The 19,482-nt window shown below is 33.8% G+C and overlaps 2 protein-coding genes across 2 annotated transcripts; one reads left to right on the forward strand and one right to left on the reverse strand.

Annotated features, from left to right (window-relative positions):
* Nucleotides 1-922: 922 nt before the first annotated feature.
* On the reverse strand, nt 923-7,687 carry LOC129302348 (uncharacterized). The gene is made up of 2 exons (XM_054941159.1): nt 6,507-7,687; nt 923-1,261 (listed from the first exon to the last, which is right to left on the reverse strand). The coding sequence occupies exons 1-2, from the start codon at nt 7,663-7,665 to the stop codon at nt 1,227-1,229; spliced, it is 1,194 nt and encodes a 397-aa protein (XP_054797134.1). The 5' UTR covers nt 7,666-7,687; the 3' UTR covers nt 923-1,226.
* A 6,905-nt stretch (nt 7,688-14,592) lies between these two features.
* On the forward strand, nt 14,593-18,882 carry LOC129301873 (enhancer of rudimentary homolog). The gene is made up of 4 exons (XM_054940488.1): nt 14,593-14,760; nt 15,376-15,469; nt 17,846-17,966; nt 18,408-18,882. The coding sequence occupies exons 1-4, from the start codon at nt 14,758-14,760 to the stop codon at nt 18,496-18,498; spliced, it is 309 nt and encodes a 102-aa protein (XP_054796463.1). The 5' UTR covers nt 14,593-14,757; the 3' UTR covers nt 18,499-18,882.
* Nucleotides 18,883-19,482: the final 600 nt, after the last annotated feature.

Genomic DNA, 19,482 nt, shown 5'->3' on the forward strand with positions numbered 1-19,482 from the left:
CTTCTCTCTTTTTTTTTTCGGAGAAGTCCTTAAATGTGATTATCTCTAACCATTTATCAAAAAGCACAATGTTTGTACTCTTCGCTTAGGAATTAACTTGTTTGAGTGAAATCATCATTGAAAATTAAGAAATGTTGCTTATGCTTTCGCTCAACGTCGTTAAATTAAACATGTCTATGAAGTAGAAGTTTCAAATTTGAGGGAAATTCATTAATCATGAATGCTTCATCGGCACTGTGCGAAAGGGTGGAGTTAAAGAATTTTATTAAGAGAAGCCGAGATGACAAAATATGTGTAATAATTTAAAAAAAGTTATATATACATATGTCACCGGCATAATATAAATATTTCAATATACATATTTATATTCAATTTTATGCTTACATAACAATATATATATATATATATATATATTAAGTCTTGTTGATCAAATTTTCATGATATAAAAATTATTAGTTATTATGTCTAAAATATTTATTTTAGCAATTTTCTTTTCAATATAAATTATTACTAAATTGATAAAAATTTTATCATCCTTATAAACATTAAATAATTTACATACATAATTGAAATCTAAGGTTTTGTTCAACATAATAAACTCTATTACTTGTTTATTAAATTTACTGTTTAATTATTTCAATTGATAATCATAATAAATAAATATATCAATACATTAATAATGTTCAATTGTCAAAATTTGTATATCAATGAGATTGAATTATATCATAATAAAAAATCATTCATATCATAAATTTTAATAGTTTGATTATTTAAAAAGGTAATTTTTTTCTAGAAAAATATTTTTACCAAACATCTTAACTTTTGGATAAGTGATTCTGTAACACCCTCAAATTTACAAACCAATTTTTCGCAAGTTATTAATTCAAGAAATCATTTTTTTTTTTTCATTGAACCCTTATCATACCCTTATCATGGTAGAAAAATTTCTACCATGATACATCCAAGACAATGTACCACAGGTCTTAAAATATCTCAAAAAGCAATTAGAACCATGAGGGACAGACATGATCCTCATAGCATGTTATTTAAATTAGGTCATGAATCAAAAGGGACAGACATAATCCTCTTGGACATATAAATGCATTTAATAAAAAGGATTAGAGTTTACATGCTCCATAGACAAGATATGTCCTAAGTTGGCACAAGATACATTGTATAATCCAAAATAAGAGGCAACGTAAAAGATGGTGTCTCATACACCATAATTACACCTCTGGTGCTTTCTCGGCCGGATTCGCTCCTGTAAAAATATTAACCACGGGGAATGAGACTTAAAAGTCTCAGTAACCAAAAATTAATATGTAATGATGCATGCGGATGTAACTAATCATGCGATTGCTAAGTGGGCACACAAAACATTTAACCGAACAATATTTTCAAACAAACCGAACAAGTATTTAATTGCATGACTGCACCTTATATCCTCCTTTCACCATGCTCGGACGCCAAATCACCCGGCCAAAGGTGAGTTGGACCAAGCGACACGCCACTCATTGGGTCCAATGAGGGCTTACCACGTGGTAATAATTAACCGAACAGAAATTCCCATTAACACCATACATTAAAATACCCTGACAAGTCATGCATCATTCAAATATCCAAACAGGAATATATCCGAACAATAATATCTCATCATGATAAACAAAAATAAATTTTTAACCCACTTGGCAATAATTTCAAACAAGTATATACAGTATTTATTTTCAATAATTCATAATTTTTCCAAACAACAAAACAACACATAACCATTCACAAACACACTCATCACAACACATTAATAATGGTTACCTTGTGTCTTGAATAACAAGTTCCCCTTCACAACTCCTTTTTCACCACTATCTTTGTCAATATAATCTACATAATTATTTCACAATACTATATATTAATTTTACATTAAAATAAATAACTCTAATTTAAAGAGTTAGAAAGTCTTAAATCTATAGTCCATATTAACACTAATTTAAGATTTATGCCTTATTTAACTTCCCAAATTCTTTTCTAAAATTCTCGTACCCTAATGAACTATTTTTTTTTATCCTCAATTCACTTCTAGTATCGCAATTTCATCCTTCTACATTCTAAAAATTCATCTAAAAATAAATTAAAAATTTTAGAATTATCCTGAAGCCTCAAATCACCTTTCTATAACCTCAAAAATACCTATTCATACTTAAATAAATATTTAATAATCATAGATTTATCCCTACATCTCAGATTCCACATAAATTCAACCATATAGATCTAGATTTTAACTCAAAAATTCTTAAACATGAGTTTCAACCTTAAGAAAATATTCTATAATATTTACTATATCCCTAAGAATTTTAACCTATATTTTTAATCCATCATATCATCAGATTAACTATCCTATAGAAAAATCCTAATCAAAATATTTACTCTATCCTACAAAATAATCATATCACTAGAAAGCTAATATTATTTAGAAAATAACTATAAAATTAATTTTGTAATTAAATAAATTTTTAAATGCTAATCTAAACAGGAAAGTTAGAACATACCTGAAGAAAAAAGAAAATAATCCCCCTTGCGAGAAAACGCCGAGCAACGTGAGAGGAAGAGAGAAAAATAATATAAAAATGGGATTGTGAGTCCCAAAATTATATTAAAAAAAAACTATAGGTTTGAATTTAATTATTCAAACCTTTGGGCCCAAAGTTGCAATTTTCTCTAAATTGCATCTTAGCCTCTCATGCTTCCTAATGCACACACCCCCTCCTTTTTATACATGAAGGCACCTCTTCTCTTCCCTCATCTAACCAATGTGGGACTTAGAAACAACAACCTTCCACCCCCCCTTTTTTTTGTTCCTTCTACCTTCTCTTTTTTTTTTAACACACACATAAAAAAAATTATTTATGTATTATATCTTAACTAAATATTGCTTATGTGATTTTAAATTTAAATTTTTAAATTCATAATTAAATACCTAATCATAATATTATTTCTAAATAACCTCAAATAATATAAATTCCTATTATTATCATTTTTTTTCTCAAAACCTAAATTCCACAATTTCTTTATTATATAAAAATCAGGATGTTACAATTCTCCCCTCCTTTTAGAAATTTTGTCCTCAAAATTTAATAGATAAGCTTAGAAACTATGTACCTAAGCAAATAAATGTGGATAATCTCGCCTCATACTCTCCTCGGTCTCCCAAGTAGCATCACCTAGGGCTCCACCCTTCCAAATCACCTTCACGAGTCGGATGGTCTTATTGCGTAGTTGTTTGTCCTTAAAGTCCTCAATTCGCTCCGGTTCGGATCTAAAGGTCAAATTCTCCCTCAATTCTACTTCTTCAGGTTCAATAACATGGGAGGGATCCGGGTTGTACTTCTTCAACTGTGATACGTGGAACACATTATGGATACCTGCAATCTGTGGAGGTAATGCAACTCTATATGCAGTAGATCCAATTCGCTCCAAGATCTCATACGGGCCCATAAATCTAGGTGTCAATTTCTTTGCCTTAATGGATCTACCAATGCCTGTCACTGGAGAAACCTTCAAAAATACATGATCTCCTACTTCAAACTCTAACGGCCGTCTCCTCTTATCAGCATAGCTCTTCTGTCGGCTCTGAGCGGTTAGCAATTTTTGCTTAATCATTGCAATCTTCTGGGTGGTTTGCTCTACAATTTCTGGACCAATGATACTCCTCTCACTTAATTCTGTCCAACATAAAGGCGATCTACACTTCCTTCCATACAAGGCCTCATAAGGCGCCATCCCAATACTAGAATGATAGCTGTTATTATAAGCAAATTCAGCTAATGGCAAATGATTATCCCAACTACCTGGTAGTTCAATGGCACAAGCTCTCAACATGTCCTCCAAAGTCTGGATCGTCCTCTCTGTTTGTCCATCTGTTTGGGGGTGGTATGCGGTGCTAAAACTCAGTCTGGTACCCATAGCCTTCTGTAGCGCACCCCAAAAGTTTGAAGTGAACCTTGGGTCACGATCTGACACAATTCTAGAGGGTATACCATGAAGTCTAACTATCTCCTTAATGTATATCTCAGCAAATTTCTCTAATGTAGAGGTAAACTTGATCGCCAAAAAGTGAGCTGATTTGGTGAGTCGGTCTACTATCACCCAAATAGCATCCTTACTCGAGGGTGTTCTTGGCAGTCCAGTGATGAAATCCATAGAAATATCATCCCATTTCCACTTTGGAATATCTAACGGTTGCAGTGTTCCAGCTGGCTTCTGATGTTCTATCTTTATCTTCTGACACGTTAAACATCTAGAAACAAATTCAGTTACATCTTTCTTCATTCCTGGCCACCACCAACCTCGCTTCAAATCATGGTACATTTTAGTTATACCGGGATGAATTGTATATTTGCTCCTATGAGCTTCTTCTAAAAGGATATTCCTCAATCTTGGATCATTAGGTACACAAACTCTACCTTTATACTTCATCACTGTGTCCTCAGAGATGGTAAAATTTGGGGCCTTACCTACCACTATCTCCTTCCTTATATTCCTTAAGTAGTCATCACTTTGCTGTGAGACTCTGAGATCTTCCCAGAATTTGCTCTCAAAGTCTGCTACCTGGAGTGCGGCCATTTGATGTTCAATCACATCTACTGGAACATCATGAAAACTGTTCCATAAATGATATTCATGAACCATCAAATGTGCAGCATGAATAGTCTTTCTACTTAAGGCATCAGCTACCACGTTAGCCTTACCCGGATGGTAATGTAATTCAAAGTCATAATCCTTTAGAAATTCCATCCATCGTCGCTGCCTCATATTAAGCTCTTTTTGATCAAATAAATACTTCAGGCTCTTATGGTCACTGAAGATTTGAAACTTAGATCCATACAAGTAGTGTCTCCATATCTTTAGAGCAAACACAACTGCAGCTAACTCCAAATCATGAGTAGGGTAATTTTCCTCGTGTGGTCTCAACTGTCTGGAGGAATAGGCAACCACTCGGTCATTTTGCATCAAAACACATCCTAAACCCTTTAAAGAAGCATCAGTGTACAGAGTGTACGGCACCACAGGGTCAGGAATAGTCAATACTGGAGTAGTGGTTAACCTCTTTTTCAATTCTTGGAAAGCAGCTTCACATTTGTCAGTCCAAATAAATGGGGCATCCTTCTTAGTTAGCTTAGTTAAGGGCATCGCAATTTGCGAAAATCCCTTAATAAAGCGACGATAATAACCTGCTAGACCTAAAAAGCTTCGTATCTCTGTAACAGATTTTGGCTGTTCCCACTTCATCACTGCATCAATCTTGCTAGGATCCACCGCAACTCCATCTCTGGACACAACATGGCCCAAAAACTTTACTTCTTGGAGCCAAAATTCACACTTGCTTAATTTGGCATAAAGCTTATGTTCCCTCAAAACTTGCAAGACGATTCTTAAATGTTCACCATGAGCCTCCTCATCCTTTGAATAAATAAGAATGTCATCAATAAACACTACTACAAACTTATCTAAATAGGGTCGAAAGATCCTATTCATGTAATCCATGAATACCGCAGGAGCATTCGTAAGTCCAAACGGCATCACCATGAATTCATAATGCCCATATCTCGTCCGAAATGCTGTCTTAGGTATATCCTCTGCTCTCACTCTCAATTGGTGGTACCCTGACCTTAAGTCAATCTTTGAGAAAACTGCGGATCCCACAAGCTGATCCAGCAAATCATCGATTCTCGGAAGTGGATATTTGTTCTTGATGGTTACTTTGTTCAATTGTCTATAATCAATGCACAATCGGAGGCTTCCGTCCTTCTTCTTTACAAAAAGGACTGGAGATCCCCAAGGTGAAACACTCGGTCTGATGAAACCCTTCTCAAGTAGCTCTTCGATTTGCCTTTTCAGTTCCGCTAACTCTGAAGGGGACATCCGATAAGGAGCCTTAGAAATTGGCCCTGTACCGGGTACCAATTCAATTGAGAACTCTACCTCGCGCTTTGGGGGTAAACCGGAGACTTCGTCTGGAAATACATCCGCAAATTCTTTGACAATTGGGATATTCTTCACGCCTTCATCAATCTCAGCTTGGATAGAGAAGAAAACCATGTAGGCCTGGCAACCCTTCTTCATACATCTATCAACTTGCGCCGCCGACAAGAAAACATGATCTTGAGTCTCGACTGGGGTCACCGACAAAGAAGATAAAGACACACTCCTCTCTCTACAATCTAGGATAGCACCATTTGCAGCCATCCAATTCATTCCCACAATTACATCCATACCTCTCAGTGGTAGGATAATTAAGTCCATAGTTGTTTTCCTATTTTTAAACTCGACTACTAGGTTAAGGCATGCCTTAGCGGTCCTCACAGATTCTCCCGCAGGAGTAGACACATTCATATCAAACGGTAAAATACACACAGGCAAATCAAGGTTCTTTACACAAGTTTCAGAAATAAAAGAGTGTGTAGCACCCGAATCAAATAGTGCAACAATATCATGATGAAGGATTTTGATGTTACCTCTAATGGCATCTGGGGAGTTCATGGTGTCCTGAGTAAGAGCAAACACACGACCAGAGACAGTAGGATGTTGGGAAGGGTTCTTCATATTTGAGCCCTGGTTGTCCCCACAAAACTTTGCAATGTGACCGGGTTTCCCACAAATGTAACAGACCCAGCACTGTCCGAAATGACGACGCCCGCATTTAGTGCACTGTTGAGAGCTCGCTGTACTCGGGGCAGGGGTAGATACTGTTGGGCTCCTCTGTGACCCGTAATAACTACTATGATAGCTCCTCTGTCCTTGGCCCCTTTGAAATGGACCCTTCTGCCTTCCTTGGTTCCATGAGCTACTCGAACCCTGATGGTTTTTCTTCATAATGCCTCCGGTGGGTCGAGGGTAGGTTGGGGGTCTACTATATGAATAACCCCTCTTCTCTCTCTCAACCTCCTTCTTACTGCGAGCTACTACTTGTAGTTTTATGCACATTTCATCATAATCTCGGATATCTAGATGAGCCAATTGTTCCCTCAATTCTGGTCTAGCCTTCTCCAATAAGCGCTTAGCCTTCCATTCGGAATCATCCCTATACTGCAGGTACGTGGAGTATCTAGATAACTCCTGAAACTTAGCAATGAATGTGTCCTCATCGAGGTTCCCTTGCTTAAAGGCATGGAATTCCGCTTCCTTCTCAGACCTTAACTCTGATGGAAAGTAATGCCTAAATAATTTTTCCTTGAATTCCTCCCAGGTGAGTGTAGAATCATCCCTGGGCCCTGCTGTCTCCCACCAATCTCTTGCTCCTTTCACTAGGAGCACTAATGCTACTTGTACTTTTTGATTGCTGGTGCATGTGACTACTCGAAAGATGGATTCGAGTCTCTTCACCCATTCCTCTACCACGGATGGTTTAAGGTTACCATCAAACGTAGGAGGGTTAAACTTCCTAACAGTTTCCCACACATCAGTAATGGTCGGTGGGGCTCTCTGTTCCTCCTGCCTAATTTCTTTCCTTCTAGACTCATGATCTCTCAGAGTGGCAGGATGTGAGGAACTGCCTTCCCCCACATGACTCTCAACATGAGCCCTATCTCCATTTTCAGTTACCTTTTGCCTCTTTAGCTCCGTCAACTCTTGTTCGTATCCTTGAACCTTGTCTGTTAATGTTTTTACAAGCATTCTTAATTCCGCCAAGTCAGGCTCCTCATTTGGCAGTGGCGGTGGCAGGTGCTCATGTTGGAATCCTGAGTTACCACGAGTAACAGGCATTTTCTCTCCCCTCCTAAAGGATACAAGATATAAATAATAAAATTAGCCTAGCTATATCATGGCCATACAATGAGAAGCACCATAACAATGTATATTGCCAACCGACTATATGCTCTGATACCAATATGTAACACCCTCAAATTTACAAACCAATTTTTCGCAAGTTATTAATTCAAGAAATCATTTTTTTTTTTTCATTGAACCCTTATCATACCCTTATCATGGTAGAAAAATTTCTACCATGATACATCCAAGACAATGTACCACAGGTCTTAAAATATCTCAAAAAGCAATTAGAACCATGAGGGACAGACATGATCCTCATAGCATGTTATTTAAATTAGGTCATGAATCAAAAGGGACAGACATAATCCTCTTGGACATATAAATGCATTTAATAAAAAGGATTAGAGTTTACATGCTCCATAGACAAGATATGTCCTAAGTTGGCACAAGATACATTGTATAATCCAAAATAAGAGGCAACGTAAAAGATGGTGTCTCATACACCATAATTACACCTCTGGTGCTTTCTCGGCCGGATTCGCTCCTGTAAAAATATTAACCACGGGGAATGAGACTTAAAAGTCTCAGTAACCAAAAATTAATATGTAATGATGCATGCGGATGTAACTAATCATGCGATTGCTAAGTGGGCACACAAAACATTTAACCGAACAATATTTTCAAACAAACCGAACAAGTATTTAATTGCATGACTGCACCTTATATCCTCCTTTCACCATGCTCGGACGCCAAATCACCCGGCCAAAGGTGAGTTGGACCAAGCGACACGCCACTCATTGGGTCCAATGAGGGCTTACCACGTGGTAATAATTAACCGAACAGAAATTCCCATTAACACCATACATTAAAATACCCTGACAAGTCATGCATCATTCAAATATCCAAACAGGAATATATCCGAACAATAATATCTCATCATGATAAACAAAAATAAATTTTTAACCCACTTGGCAATAATTTCAAACAAGTATATACAGTATTTATTTTCAATAATTCATAATTTTTCCAAACAACAAAACAACACATAACCATTCACAAACACACTCATCACAACACATTAATAATGGTTACCTTGTGTCTTGAATAACAAGTTCCCCTTCACAACTCCTTTTTCACCACTATCTTTGTCAATATAATCTACATAATTATTTCACAATACTATATATTAATTTTACATTAAAATAAATAACTCTAATTTAAAGAGTTAGAAAGTCTTAAATCTATAGTCCATATTAACACTAATTTAAGATTTATGCCTTATTTAACTTCCCAAATTCTTTTCTAAAATTCTCGTACCCTAATGAACTATTTTTTTTTATCCTCAATTCACTTCTAGTATCGCAATTTCATCCTTCTACATTCTAAAAATTCATCTAAAAATAAATTAAAAATTTTAGAATTATCCTGAAGCCTCAAATCACCTTTCTATAACCTCAAAAATACCTATTCATACTTAAATAAATATTTAATAATCATAGATTTATCCCTACATCTCAGATTCCACATAAATTCAACCATATAGATCTAGATTTTAACTCAAAAATTCTTAAACATGAGTTTCAACCTTAAGAAAATATTCTATAATATTTACTATATCCCTAAGAATTTTAACCTATATTTTTAATCCATCATATCATCAGATTAACTATCCTATAGAAAAATCCTAATCAAAATATTTACTCTATCCTACAAAATAATCATATCACTAGAAAGCTAATATTATTTAGAAAATAACTATAAAATTAATTTTGTAATTAAATAAATTTTTAAATGCTAATCTAAACAGGAAAGTTAGAACATACCTGAAGAAAAAAGAAAATAATTCCCCCTTGCGAGAAAACGCCGAGCAACGTGAGAGGAAGAGAGAAAAATAATATAAAAATGGGATTGTGAGTCCCAAAATTATATTAAAAAAAAACTATAGGTTTGAATTTAATTATTCAAACCTTTGGGCCCAAAGTTGCAATTTTCTCTAAATTGCATCTTAGCCTCTCATGCTTCCTAATGCACACACCCCCTCCTTTTTATACATGAAGGCACCTCTTCTCTTCCCTCATCTAACCAATGTGGGACTTAGAAACAACAACCTTCCACCCCCCCTTTTTTTTGTTCCTTCTACCTTCTCTTTTTTTTTTTAACACACACATAAAAAAAATTATTTATGTATTATATCTTAACTAAATATTGCTTATGTGATTTTAAATTTAAATTTTTAAATTCATAATTAAATACCTAATCATAATATTATTTCTAAATAACCTCAAATAATATAAATTCCTATTATTATCATTTTTTTTCTCAAAACCTAAATTCCACAATTTCTTTATTATATAAAAATCAGGATGTTACAGATTCTATGATAGATATCAAGCACATAGCATTCAATATGTTTTGGGATTTTTGTTTCAATCCTTAACAAATTTTTTTAATAATAATCTTCATAATTTCTTTTATTAAATATAAAATGAAGGCAAAATAAAATAATATCAATACTTTAAGAGCATACATAATATTATCTCATTGAAAATAAGTAAATCTTATAACAACTACATCTTCAAACCATTGAAATAGTTGCTTTATACATATGTAAAAGACTACACATAAAATTGAAATAAAATTCTATCAAGTGTTTTATAATTTCTATAATATACTAACTCATGGAAGTTGAAAATATATAATTTCTATATTTCATTAAAAAAATTAAAAAAAATTAGGGGACTATGACCTTGTCGGTTCCCTCCCCTTCACTCCTGATTGTGTGCATGCGTAACACCAGGTGGTTTAATTTTATAAAAAAAAAGAATAAAGTGAATTTTACGTTTAGCAAGATACACGTTAAATAATGAAGTATGTTACAGTAAAAAGTGAGCTAGGAAAGTATTGAGCTGAAGAAGGATGGCATTCCAAGCTTCAAAGTTCAAAGACGAAAAGCTTCCGGTATAAAAAGAGGACCAAAAACTCGACAAATTTCTAGAGATAACATTACTCGAAGAGGACGACGTGGAGGAATGGGCTACAAAGATTTGCCATCGCAGGCAGAGGCGCATAGCGCATGGAAAACCAATTTATAAAAGAGAAGGATTACTGGAGCAGTGCAATCAAAGAGAGAAGAAAGGAGAATTATAATGACGGAAAAAAAGTTATATTTCTTTTTTTATCCCGTCATTCAATGTCACGGAACCACAAAATATTATCACCTCTTCCGAGACTAATCTAAACTCTTATTATTTGGGATCCTTATTATCAACAGAAACTGTATTTATTATTTGGGATCCTTATTATTAACAGAAGCTGTATCTTGTGGAGGCCTTTGACATATTCCTTTCAAATTATAATATAAATTATATTTAACTAATTCATGATTTGTAAATAATATTAACCGAAAATTTAAATTCTTAAAAATTTACATATATTTTCATTTATACTCTCATTAAATACCTTATATAAGAGCTTTGATAATAGTAATTAAAGTTTTAATGCATGTTTTTTTAAAAAGTAATAAATGAAATAGGGATATAGTTAAAAAAGTAATTATAAAAATTATTCAATATTTTATATTTTGGACCAAGAGATTTTAGAAGATGCTTTATATTATTATTTGGAAGGAGTATTTATTTAATATGATTGCATATATTAGAACTTTAACTCAAAATTTTAAAATAAGTTAATTCAACTCTCTCAACCAATTACACCAAGTGCCTTTGGGTAAAATATATATATATATATATATATATAAAATTTTCGCAAACATAAACATACCATTTATAAAAGTATCATTAAAATCTATATCTTTAAAAGAAAAAGAATTGACAAAGTTATTGAAAATATTTGTTTTCTTTTGTTTGGAACATTTCTACACGTACCATATCACAATTCCAAACATTGTATCTGTTTATCTTATTTTCTGCCATTGAAAAACTCAAGAAGAAAAAATGCACATTAATTAATTAATTATAACAAGATATTTTGTATAAATTTCGAATAAATTGAATAAAAGATTCAACAAATTTCTTGCTTGCTATTTACTGGCTGAGGGAGATAATTCACTAAAGCCCAATTCAACCAGAAAGTGGCCCAATAGCGATCCAACCCTATGTGCTTAAGTGGAACAACGAGTTTAGAAAGTCATTAATGGAGTCACACTCACTTTACTCACCTCCCACGTTTGTCGGTGCACTTATACTCAACATCGTACACAAGGAGGCATGCCCACGAAATTCAAAGGTGTGAACAGTTACTTGCTCCTGGTGGTATCAAATTTGAATTGAAAAGGAGCATGTTGTTGCAATTTTTTTATTTTTTATAAATAAATAATGAGTGCATGATTGAAAGTCTTCTGACGTTTTGTCAAACTTACACGAGACTTTCCTAACGTAAAATGCTAATTGTAACCCTGCATCACCCAATCCTGCCCAGAGTAAGCTACTTTTTCCATGCAAGCTTGACTTCCTAATTTAGTTTTGTATTTATATTTTCTTCTCTATTTTCATGAAGCACCCAGATGTACTCATTTTGCTAAGTAATATCATTAAGCTTTACACTTAGCACAACACGCTCTCTATTGTTTCTTCATGTAGTCAACTTTTTTAAAAATTTGCGATAAAGGACTTTAAGAACTTGCTTAATCATTTAATTCAATACATACTTTTGAGGACATGTTTCTCTAGTATCTTGGCACAATCTTAAAGGTTGCAAAACTTTGACCCCTTCCATGAAAATTGAGCCAACGGTTACACTTCATTGCTCAGGCTCCACCTTGTCCTTTATCAACTATTTTGAATGAAATGGATATGGCAAGCATGGTCAAATAAGGTTAGAAAAGGCCGGTGGGTTTGCACAAGATTTTAGGTCTAGTTTGGTTTCTAAAAAAGAAAAAAAAAAGAATGGAACAAATTGAAAAAAAGAAAAAATAAAGATAATATGATCAATCTGTGCAGGAGAATAAATGAATCATATTGATTAAGGGAAAATGATAATTCAGTTTATGAGATAGAGAGTTATGATTTATGATATTTTTAAAAAGTATGATGATTTTTAGTATGTAATATTAAATTTTATTATATTTATTATAAGAGGAATAGTAATTTAATTTATTTTTATTTTTAATTTTTTAATTTATTTTATTCATATCATTTTTAATAACTAAATGGGACGATGATGTCAGGATTCTAGATCCCATAATCATCTTTAATGACGATCTCTAATGACAATTTTAGAATGCTTTGGTTTGTTATTCACAAATGTGTTTTCTTAATTCCAGATTACCTTCTCTGGTTTGTTCCAAAATCAAGTGTTTAATATTTTTCGATTAACCATGAGTATCCTCCGATTCGAGATAGTCATGTTCAAAGCAATATCAACACTGAAGTGTCTCGGTATTGTTAAAATGTTGCCCTTGTACCCTGTTGTATGAGCTGCTTCATGCAAGCGAATTCGGTGGTTAAATAAAAAAAAAAACAAATCACATATGAAAAGTAAAAAAATTATATTATAATATTCTACAAGAAACGTGGATAGCGAACTGTCTAGATAAATAAAAATTAAGATAGACCCATACTCTGTACGAAGTCTCCAGAGAGTGTCAGTTTTTTACATTGCTAATTTTCATATTTATTACAAAGTTTTTTTTCCCCCAACTCCTTCCTCAGGGAAGGAAACTCACACAGACACACACACGGGGCTACTCTGGGCTCGAACCCAGGCCGTGCATAGTGCAGGATGGGAGTGGTGCCACTTGTGGCGCAAGGCCATTGATCATGTTTATTATAAAGCCAATCAGACGGAAACACATTTAGTTTCTTACAGTTCATCGACTTTTTATGTAAGTATTATTTTTATTTATTTATTTATTTTTTGAATGCAAGACCATAATAAAACTGTAAGGAAAAAATTCAATTCATATTCGGAAATGTGGAGTCTACAAAAAACCATAATTTTTTTCTGAATATAATGCTTTTGCACCCTAAGGACTTGTATACAAAAATTATTCTTAATCTTTTTAATGACTTATTCGTCAAGCATTAAAAAAACATTGTAGAGTAACCCATGACAATTTTTCCTAAGAGAATTTCCAAAAATGTGTTGCGTGAATAAATAGTAATAAACTAAACGATTTATTTTACCAAAAAATTGAAATGATTAATTTATAAAAAAGGTAAATGATGGTTAACTCCAAAATCAATTTGTTTCGTACAATGATATCAGGAATAAGAGCCTATTTATTTTAACTTATTTTATGAAAAATTATTTTGTTTCAAGATATTTGTTTAAATTTTTAAAAATAATCAGAATTAAAAAAAGTAAATTTATGATTATTTTAAAAAATTATTTTGAATAGCTTTTAAAAATAATCTAACATGACAGATAAGAGAGATAGTTTTAAAGAGGTGAGATATATGAAGATATCATACAATTTTAAATAATATAATAATAAATTATTTTATAAAATAAAAATTAAGAAAAATACCATAAAATTTAAGAATAACTAATTAATAATTATTTTTTTATTGCAACCAAATATAAAACAAGATCTATTTTTTTATAAAATATTTATAAAATAAAATTTTAAAATATCTAAAAATATAAAATATTTTTATTAAATTTTTAAATTATCTAAAAATTATTTATTTTTTAATTTTAAATAAATGAGCTATAACTTTTCTTTGACAACCACGGTGGAGTAAAATTTGACAGCTGCTAATGCTTAATATTAGCAGAGAAAATTTTCCTTATTTTTTGGTCAAAAGAGGAGCCAATTTTCTTTATTTTTTGGTCAAAAGCGGAGCCAATTTTCTCAAGCATTCCAATTTCACATAGCCGCCTGTGCTTATCTGTCGCTACTCCAGTGGCTCTCCACGAATTCGAGTCCGCTCCTCAGGTCGCCTCATTGGTACCTTGCGTAGCTCCAACGAACGACGCCATCAGCTTGCTCCTACACTCTCTCCGTCGACTGCCACCGATCACCCTCCTTTTCTCATGGTAAAATTTTCATCACCTCATGCCATTATTGTCTGATTTACCCAACAATTTCGCAATTAAGAAATAAACTGGGGCTGTGTAAATCCCTAGTTTGATTTCTGAGAAAAATATGGCGAAGAATGGTAGCTAGGTTTTTCTTTTTGGGGACTCGGGAAGGTATGGTCTGGTCAGCCAGTGATTGTATTGGCTATTGAGAGAGTGGGATGGTTCTTAGGACTTCAGGGCAATGCTTCTTATGCAACATTTGTTGTCACAACTGTACCAGTGGCTCCGTCTGACTTAAATCCGTTCCTTCTAAGCTAAGATAAAGTCACGAGTGCAGCTGTGCCCTATTCTGTTCCCATGTGTTGTTTAGATCGCATTATTAATCGATTTCCATCTTCATGTTGTTGGCGACATCTAGCCTTTCTTTCCAGTATGCTAAGATTTAGGTCCGTCGGCATTGAAAAGTTTTCCTTCGACTTTAAACATGTTGGGGAAAAAAAAGTTGAGTAAGCTGGCAAATGTCGACATATGATGCTTTTTCAACTTTTCATCTGTCATTAAAGAATTAATTTCATGTTTGTAACTTACCCATTTACTGACCATATTTTTGTTTTTTGACAACTTATTTAGGCCCATCGCCACACAATTATTTTAATGCAGACTTCTCAGAACAGGGCAACTAGAACATTTATGGATTATGAGTCAATAAGCCAGGCAATGGATGGTATGTCTTACATGTGGGTATAACTTGCTGTGGGAATCCTTTTATCCTCATAACCATATTTGTTGCCTGTATCTCTGCTTCGTCTTCCTTTTCTCAAGCTATTTGATAATGTTACATAAAAATATATATCTGTCATGTTCTCTTTGATAATTGATATATAAAATTAGAATATTTCATGACCTTGAAAATTTGGCTTTTTGTCAAAACTATCATTTAGTTGGGAAGCAGCATAAATTTCATAACATCGTGAATATCAACATACATCTACAAATAAAAATGGCAATTTAAATGGGAGAAAGGCTTTATTATATTAAATTGTGTTGTTTTATGGATTATAGTTTCTCTTGTATCAAATAATTAGCTGTAAGATGATTTTTGATATTTTGCTCAAAATGATGTTGGATTATAAATCTCAATTTTTCCCCTGTTGTAATTTGATAATAAGAAGTAATGTTATATAGAATGGAGAGAAGAACATAATAGCATGCATAAATATTGGACCAAATAATGTTCTTAATATGTGGCGGAGGTTATCTTAATCACATCATATTTGTTGGGCATGGCAGCATGTCAAGAAAGATTTCAGTTTTTGAAGTGTTAATATGTTTCTCTATTTATGAGGGAAATGGGAGAAGTGATATCTCCGTAGACTGTTGTTTATATCACTAGGCTTAGACAATGGAGATATGATTCATGAATAGCCTACAGGCTATGATGTGCTTCTACTGAACACTTCTGTATCAATATCTTGATGAACACTTCTATACTTTTGGGTTGTGATTCTGTTAATTTGGATCATGTGGTGCTTCATACTTTGAAAGAAAAGTTGGGTGGTTGCTTGAGTTCCTATGCCAAGGGTTTTTTTTAAGAACAAAAATTTGTGCTTGCCTATTCAACTTCGCTATTTTCTTGATCAACCTATGGAGCTATGTTTTGAGACTATAGGTGGAAGAGAACATAATTAACCATATCCTATGCTGGATATTTGGGTTGGTCTGGATGTCTGCAAACAATGGTCACTGCATTAATTATATAATGCTTCTTTCAGACATGTATTAAATAAATGAAAATTTAATATCATATTCCTACTGGTCATCAAAAGAGATTCTTTCTATTGCCTCCCCCCTTTCTTTACAAAGGCTTTTGGGGTTTGTCATATGGTTGGTTCTCTATGTTTCCCTTGGTTTGTCCTTATCATTTTTTAGTTTTTAACTGTGGCTTGGTAATGATTAATTCCAGGGCTGGCTAGTATAATCAATCCAGTCTTCATTTGGGGCTGCAAGGAACAAAATTATCCTAAGATTGCATGGTTTAATAATTTAGAATTTCAGACCCTTCTTAAGAGTTGTGTTGGGTTGGAACTTGATCTTCAGTTCTTATCCCATTCCTATACAGAGAAATTGGCCTGTTATGTGTGTTTAAAAAATGTGCCATACAACACAACGTGTCAAGTATTTGAAGGACTGTGCGCCGTACAACACAATGTGTCATGTATTTGAAGGACTAAGTTATTGACGTCATGGTTGGTCAATAATTAAATAATTGTTTTATACTTTTATCTGTTCTTTAGTGTACATAACAGTAGTCTTGCACTTAACTTTTGATGTCCAAAATTGGTTTCACAATAATAATGAACTGCTGCCACTGTTGGTTCCATATTGCTCAGTCACCTATGCTAATCTGCTTAGACCCAGTCCATTATACCAAATCAATTTATGGTTTAAAAAAAAAAAAAGCTTCTTATATCTCAATATAGGTAATTAGACCTTTGTGCATATTTTAGCCCTCAAAGTGTCCCCTTTATGTCTTTCATTTGAAGGTTGCATCCTGATATAGAACAACAATAAAAAGGGGGAAGAGTGAGGGAGAGGAATGAGGAAGAGGGAGGAAGGAACTTGGGGGAGAAAAAGCAATTGAGGCAAGTAATTGATCTCCAATTCGATTCTGACAACTTACAATACTTTTGGGCTATTTACAGGGAGCCGAAAAATATAAAAAGAGAAAGTACCAAAGTTCGGAAAGACAGGAAATACAAATAGAAGTCAGACATTTTTTTTTTTGGCCAAAGTAGAAGTCAGACATTATAAAGTCAGAAACTACATAAAATTATCTAAACTAGAATGTTCTGCTTCATACGCCTAAAATAAGTTTTCCTTTATTCCCAGTCACGTCCTTTTCACATTTTTATTGAACTGCTATACGTTATCATACACAATTAAGCACAGGCGTTTATTTCTATCACTGCAAGAATGAGTGTTCAGTTTATAACTGACGTTTGGCTTCATACATGCACTCTATTTTTGATGAAAAAGATGTAACAGCACTGGACCTGGGAATCTACCAATTTTAAAGCTAATGACTGTTCTTGTTATTCAGGTATCTGTGCTTTATATGAAAGGAAGCTTAAGGAGTTAAATCCCGCCATCAGAAATCTCTCATATGATATCGCTGATCTCTACAACTTCATAGACGGTCTTGCGGACATGAGTGCTCTAGTGTATCTCTCTCTCTCTCTCTCTCTCTCTCTGTTCCTCCCCCCTTCTGAACACAACACCCCACACACAAACAACAGATGAACAGATTACATCTCATTGCACCCGTCCCTCCTCCTCCCCCACATCACACATTGCATTCACATGGTATATGCGTAAACATAATCATCAAAGCCCCATTCACCCTATCAGTTTTTTTTTTTAAATCTTAAAAGGGGTCTGTAAGAACAAGAACATAATGGATGACTAAATTGCTGTGTTACATGCTAACTCCGCTATATCTGTTTCGCTTCTTGAAGAGGGGGGGGGGATGACAAACGAAATAGCCTGATGTAATAGCTTAACTCAAGTCGTGCATATTCGAGGTTTAACGTTTTGTATTAGATCGGTTTCTTCACGTATTGTTTTTGGCAGTGACTGATATTAATGTTGGCTTCTACGTGCAGTTATGATCATTCAGTCCAGGCATACCTGCCTTATGATAGGCAGTGGATTAAGCAAAAGACCTTTCAACATTTGAAGAAATTGGCACATTGATTGATGTATGAAGTACCTCGGACCTCTAATTGCTGGCAATCTTAATGTAAAGGGAATCATTTAAGTGTCAATGTGGGGCTATAGATGTGATGGGTATGCTGCGTAGCACGAAAGCGTTACTTGCTTTTAGCACACATTTTCAATTCAATACGAATACGAATAATAGGTGCAGATGAAGTGTCAGACTAAGTAACAGCTATCGGCTTGGTTTTCTGTATCCTTATCCTCAGCACTATATTTAGAAAACTTGGCCTTATTTGAATTCTGGGTTGTATACGCTGATGAATTATGTTGCACAGGACATTCCAGGTCTTGATATGCCATACGCGTGTAGCCGATGTGATTTGGCTGGCCGGATAGCAAGTGCATGTGACAATTATTCCATGTGCATCGCTTGTGTATTTTTTTTTTTTTTTGGATGAAAACTAGATTCAGGTTGCAAAATTGTCTGCTAAGTAAATGCGTTTTGATGTTTAAATTATATCCTTTTTTGGCCACAGATGTTTAAACTATATCATTAGACTAATTCAATGAGAGAATTTTGCCATTGTGCAGCGATATGTGCTATTGGTATCATAATGAAATTGCCTTTCCTTAAATACGGCATCCAGTGAGATTTATTTGATTGCAATTTTAGACATTGCTATAGGGGTAGGGCTTATCACCTCATTCGTTTTTTCCAGTTACGCAGGCTTCGTTGTGTATTTTTAATTAAAATATACACTTCAGAATAAGCTTTATCTTTATAATATATGCCCGTCATTAGAATAGGTTATAGTTTTTTTTTTTTTGGTTACGTGTGTAATATATGTTTGTGTATTTAAGCTAACAAATGATATTTCAATCAACAAAATAAACTAAAATATATTGACAAAAATATATATAAAACAAATCCACATTCTGTGTATATGCTGAGATTCAAATAATTTTATGGCGCGTTTGGATTAGTGAGAATTTGAGTTTAGACCAAATTTCTTATTTATA

Source organism: Prosopis cineraria, unplaced genomic scaffold (assembly GCF_029017545.1).
Source record: "Prosopis cineraria cultivar Desert tree isolate PC_DT_omini unplaced genomic scaffold, ASM2901754v1 PC2, whole genome shotgun sequence".
NCBI lineage: Eukaryota > Viridiplantae > Streptophyta > Magnoliopsida > Fabales > Fabaceae > Prosopis > Prosopis cineraria.